This window comes from Dipodomys spectabilis, unplaced genomic scaffold (assembly GCF_019054845.1).
Source record: "Dipodomys spectabilis isolate Male_0828 unplaced genomic scaffold, ASM1905484v1 ptg000669l, whole genome shotgun sequence".
In the NCBI taxonomy this organism is placed as follows: domain Eukaryota; kingdom Metazoa; phylum Chordata; class Mammalia; order Rodentia; family Heteromyidae; genus Dipodomys; species Dipodomys spectabilis.
In genome coordinates, this window is record NW_024871346.1 from 53,129 (window position 1) to 59,128 (window position 6,000).

Sequence of the window (6,000 nt, forward strand, 5' to 3'; positions counted from 1 at the left end):
TGGGATGCGGACAGGTGTGGTGACGTGAAATGTCAAGTATTATTAAAACAGAAAACAATGAAATTTCATGCAAATACGTGGGATATAATTTGGTATGTGAACACTGCAAACATCAGGATGAAATTTAAAATCTAGAACACAGTGTTTGTGCTTGATTTTTAGATTTGACCTCTTTGAAATAAATATTTTGTTTGGCATCGATATGCATACATACACAAAGTGCATAGCGTGTCTATGATATATCTATATGTGTGTGCAGATACATATATATATATGGTTGGACATAAGCAAATCTACTATACCTGTCAGTGACACATCAACAAAAATGTTGACATGGTGGTGCACGCCTGTAATCCCAGATATTTTGGCAGCATAAATAAGATCATGGTAAAGGTTGACCCCAGAAAACAAGTGTGAGACCCTGCCTGAAAATAAAGTGAAGAGGGGTGGGGGCGTGGCTCAGGTGTTCGGGCACCTGCCTTGCGACTGTGGAGCTCTAGGTGTGAAGCCCAGCAGCACCAAATAAATACACGCATACATCAGTGATTTTCTCCTAGGCATAGAAATAGTGGGGGAGGATGTAACAATCACATCCACCTCTGGGCCATAAAGCCATCTTTGTAGAAAGCACTTTTAATGCCAACCTTCCCTCATACCAAACATCCAGTTTATCTTGACTTCATTGGGAAAATTCTTTTATTGACAATGGACTTTTTTTTTTACTGAGTTTAGTGAACTCATTGCATGTTTATATTTAGAACGCTAACAGTAGATGAAATGATGAATGTGCTAAGTGAATGAGGCACCGAGCAGGGAGATTTAAGCGGACAGAAGCAGAACGATGAATGAGCCCCTACTTAGGATTTCATGGGCAGGTGATAGCCATGGTTACACAGTACATGTGAGGAGACTGAAAGATCTGCTATGAAGAGAGAGAGTGACCAAAAAAGAAAAAGAAAAACCATTTACCCACACCCCTAGGAAAATGCCCCGCTGGGAAATGGTGGGGGATCCAGGGTCAGAGACGCTGAGCCAGAGCGGCAGACACAGTGGTGAGCCGTGAGAGAAAGCGCTTCCACTCCCAGGAGTGGAAAGGCAGACAGACGGGCGGGGGATGCTCCGGACGTGTCTCCATAGAGAAAGCCCATGTACTGCACTGCACTGGGATCCAAATTCTACCAGGCAAGAAGTGCCAATCCCAATGCGGTATGAGAAACACAAGCACTTCTGAAACTTGCTAGTGATCACACGGCCAGCAAAAAGCATAGCTAGACTAATGTGCGTGGCCAAGGGATGGGTTTCCATGCTTCATGTAGAGATAATTGTGAGGGAGGTAGAGGCATACCAACTCAAGCATGGTGTGTCTTTTGGTGTGGAAGCAAGAGAGGCAGACATCTGGAAAGTTAGAAGCAACTGCAGACATCTTTATCTCCAATCCCCAAGTTATTAGCAGTAGAGATTGCACCCAACCAAGATCTCTGCCACTTGACATGCACATTCACTTTAAAAACATGAAATGACTCAAATAATAGTGACTAGATATAGCTACCTGACTATAATATACAATATTAATAGGAACAGGCTATAGGTGGATTGTTTTGAACATATTGCAAAAACAAATAAAACCTCCTTCCCCAAATAAATTTCCCACATATTCTTCCCCTGGCCTTGAAAACCCACAAAGAGAGATGCGTGTAGCTTTTCATGAGGGCATGCATACTCATGGAGTCTCCTTGACAGTAATTTGTGCCTTCTTGTGAATGGCTTTGTCATTTCTTTCCTGGAAATTGTGTTCTGTCTCGGTAACGAGCATCTACCAGTGGAGGGGAAGTGCTGGGGATAGGTTTAAGAGGGATGGTGTGGAGAGGAAAGGGGTGGGTGGCCAGGGCTTGGTTGACCAAGTACATCCGGTTAAGTCACAATCCACAGAGGCTTGTCTGGAGGAGTGACCTCCAGTGGACAGCATTGTATCTGTGAGTTCAACAAGGCAGCCAGCTACAGGAGCATGCAGAGGCAGCCAGACCTGCAGAGGCAGGGTCTGTGTGCCCATGGGATCTGAGTTCACCTGTGCAGTGATGGTGCCTCTTTATCTTGCAGGAATCCTACGACATCTTGTCCTGATACTCTGCATTCAATCACTCCTATGGGGAGGGGTGGCAAAAAGGCACTTCTCAATTTAATCTCGCTTGCACATTTGACAGCAGCATCAAAGAACAGAGGTTGCCTGTGCATAATGACACTGCTCATTTGTTTAAATGTCAACCCTAAACCTCGTCTGCGTGCAGAGAGCGCATCAGTGGAGAATGAGTTTCAGCTGGGCTGTAGGGGATTTCAGTGCCATTCAGTCCTGAGGAGAAGAGCTGCTGGGATCTGGAGAGCAGAGTGCCTTGAGCAAATCTCTCCTTTACGCTGAATGGAAGTGTCTGTTTCAGCACTGGGGACTGGGGACAGCGCCTGCTCCCTGGCTATCAGGAAACAACTTCCTCTTGAAACTGAAGGCTGGGCATTCCAGGTTTATGCAGAGCTAACATGAAATAGCACCAGACAAGAGCACATTTTTACCACGGAGGTGAGGCAGGATATAAAATTAGGGAAGGGAAGTAGTCGCTGCTAAATGGATAAGAGCCATTCTCCTGTGCAGTCACAGTCCAGCCTGGGAAGGGTTTTGGTGGGCAGAGCGGCCGTGCATTGACAGCTGCACTGCACTGGCAGTGACCACAGAGAGGGCGGGCAGCAAGACCCCAGTGCCCTGACCACAGAGCAGGGCGGGCAGCAAGACCCCAGTGCCCAGTGCCCTGACCACAGAGCAGGGCGGGCAGCAAGCGCCCCCTTCCCCAGACGCGACTCCCCTGGGCGGGCAGCCTCTGGGGAGGAAGGAGCACGTGGTTAGATGCTTCCCAGATCCCGAGTGGAATAGCAATGAGGAATTTGGGATCTGAGGTCAGAGAGAACCACACGGAATCTCAATCCCGTCCTCCAACCAGCTCTCCTAAGGGATGTTCTGGGGGAGTCCGCAGTGAGCGGCAGGTGCTGCTCGGTGTGGGAGGTTTTGGTTCTTACCTAGGCACCTCGTAGTACCACAGGGCCACGCGGGCGGCCACGCGCCCTGACAGCGCACCCCGCACCCGGGGAGAGGCGGTGTACGCGGCGTCCACGGCCTCTCTGCCCGCAGGCCCTGCCGTCTGCTCCCCCCACTCGCGCCCCACGTTTTCACCGAAGGTAACACGAAGTACCCCGAAACCACGTAGGAAAAGCAAGGGAAGTTCGGAGACAAGTGTCACCCCTGGGCCGCAGCCCGGACTGGAGGATCTCTGCCGGGCGATCGGCGGGCGCCCGGCCCGCTGCGCCCCCAGACCCCGGGGAGCAGGCAGGGACCCCCAGGCGTCCTCCACGTGCAGCCCTGAATCTTTGCTTTGGACTCCAGGGCTTGCCGGCCTCCCGCCTCGCCCCTCCAGCCCGGCATTCCATAACCCAGAACCAGCTGCTTCTGCGCCCACAGACCCCCCCCCCCGCCCGACCATGAGCCCGGTTTGCAGCCCCCCCTCCCTGTGCGCCCCAGTGCGCAGCGCCTCCTCCCCGTGCGCCCAGGTGCGCAGCCAGAACCCTCCCGCCATTCATCCCCGGCTGCCTCCATTCGCCTCCATTCACAATCCCAGCCCCGCCGCCAGCTCCTTCCCCGGGGACGGCTCTCCTCCGGCCCTGACCACCCCCAGCGCGCGCCTCCCCAGCCAGAGGCCGGAGGTCGGGGTGGGGAGGCTGGAGGGGACCCCGCGCGCGCGCGCGTACAGGGCTCAGCTCAACCTGGGGGGGTGTGGGGGGAATCCATGGACGCAAATGTGAGCTGTGGCTGACGACGCGCGTCCTCCGGGAGGAACCGAATCCGGGTTGAATGGAAGGCGGAAAGCTGAATGGAGAGGGGAGGGCGGGTCCGGGCCGGGTCCCCGGGTCCCCCAGCCCCGCGCCGCCGGCCTCCCGCCCGCCCGCCCTCCCGCCCGGCTCCCGGTGCCCGCGCCGGGGTCTGGACCGCGGGGGCGGCGCGGCCCCGCCGGGCAGGCACCGCGCAGCGCCCGCCGCAGCTCTGCCCTCGCGCCCGCCCCGCCGGCGCCCCTGCCCGGCCGGACCCCACCCCGGCCGGCGGAGACACGGGCCCGGCCGCCCTTCCAGACTCTCCCGGGGACCAGGGAACTTTCTGCTTTCTTTCTGCATCCACCAAATCAAGCCCACCCGAAAGCGGGGTTCGGATCTCTCTGCGTGCAGAAGGGGGCTCGGGGCGCAGTGGGGAGTAAGGGAGGGGGCTCGGGTCCCGGGGCGCAGTGGGGCGCCGTGGGGAGGGGGCTCGGGTCCCGGGGCGCAGTGGGGAGCAGGGGAGGGGGCTCGGGTCTCGGGGTGCAGTGGAGAGCAAGGGAGGGGGATCGGGTCCCGGGGCGCAGTGGGGAGCAGGGGAGGGAGCTCGGGTCTCGGGGCGCAGTGGGGAGCAGGGGAGGGGGCTCGGGTCTCGGGGTGCAGTGGAGAGCAAGGGAGGGGGCTCGGGTCCCGGGGCGCAGTGGGGAGCAGGGGAGGGGGCTCGGGTCTCGGGGCGCAGTGGGGCGCCGTGGGGAGGGGGCTCGGGTCCCGGGGCGCAGGGCGGAGCAGGGGAGGGGGCTCGAGTTCGGAGGCGCAGGGGGCGCCGTGGGGAGGGGGCTCGGGTCCCGGGGCGCAGGGGGCGCGGGGGGTACGGGGGGCGCGGGGGGTACGGGGGGCGCGGGGGGGTACGGGGGCCGCGGGGGGTACGGGGGCCGCGGGGGGTACGGGGGGCGCGGGGGTTACGGGGGCCGCGGGGGGTCGCTCGGCGCCGGGCGCGGGCCGCTCACCCAGGACGTTCCCGACCAGGGCCACGACGAACACGACGATGTAGCCGGCGATGAGCGCCCACTCGTAGTCCTTGGGGCGCAGGTACTCCCGCCACAGGTACCGCAGGAACTCGGCGTCCTCGTAGTCGCTGGGCCCCGGCGGCTCCCAGGTCCCGTTCGGCTCCGGGTCCCACGTCCAGTTCCGGCGGGGGACGGGGGCGGGGTCCTCCGGCCTCCGGCTGGACATCGCGGGTCGGTCTGGCGGGGTCAGGGCGCCGCCGGCTCCATCCGCGGGAGAGGAGCGAGCAGCGAGCCAGGCAGCAGCGGGAAGGCAGGGAGGGAGGGACAGGGAGGGGAGGGGGGAGGGAGGGAGGGAGAGAGAGAGGGGGGAGAGAGAGAGGGAGAGAGAGAGAGGGAGAGGGAGAGAGAGGGAAAGAGAGAGAGAGAAAGAGAGAGAGAGGGAGAGAGAAAGAGAGAGAGAGGGAGAGAGGGGGGAGAGAGAGAGAAAGAGGGAGAGAGGGAGAGAGGGAGAGAGGGGGAGAGAGGGAGAGAGGGAGAGAGGCAGAGGGAAAGAGAGAGAAAGAGGGAGAGAGGCAGAGGGAGGGAGGGAGGGAGGGGAGAGGGAGGGAGGGAGGGCAGGCGACCCGGCTCCAGAGCAGAAAATGACGTGAAAAGTTGTGGAGCCAATGCCTCCTGGAGCCGCTGCCCGGCAACTCTGGGCGCTGGGCGGGGCGGAGGTGCAGACCCGCCGGGTTCAGGCAGGGGGGCTGCGGGAGGGGGAGAGGGGAGAGGAGGAGAGGAGAGCAGAGGGGAGAGAGAGAGGAGAGGGGAGGAGAGAGAGGAGAGGGGAGGAGAAGGCAGGAGAGGGGAGGAGAGGGGAGGAGAAGAGAGGGAAGGGGAGGGCAGGGGAGAGAGAGGAGAGGGGAGGGGAGAGAGGAGAGGGGGGAGAGGGAAGGGGAGGGGAGGGGAGGAGAGGGCAGAGAGGAGAGGGGAGGGAGCCACCGGGCGCGGTCCGGTTGCAGTCCCCCCCCCCCCCCCCCCCGCGCCCTCCTGCGCAGGACGAGCTCAGCCAGAAGCCGAATGGAGGCGGAGGCGCAGGGCAGCGGGTTCCCCTGGGCTCCGGCCGCCAGCTGGCGGGGCCCTGGCGGCGGTGTCTGGGAGGCCCGGGTGT

The 6,000-nt window shown here is 60.3% G+C and overlaps 1 protein-coding gene across 1 annotated transcript in view; it reads right to left on the reverse strand.

Moving 5' to 3' along the window:
• Positions 1-5,076, reverse strand: part of Hcrtr2 (hypocretin receptor 2) — a 49,191-nt gene extending 44,115 nt beyond the window's left edge. The window contains exon 1 of the mRNA XM_042671873.1: positions 4,851-5,076. Within this exon, the coding sequence (XP_042527807.1) occupies positions 4,851-5,076 (226 nt within the window). The remainder of the gene's footprint in view (positions 1-4,850) is intronic.
• Between the last annotated feature and the right edge of the window lie 924 nt (positions 5,077-6,000).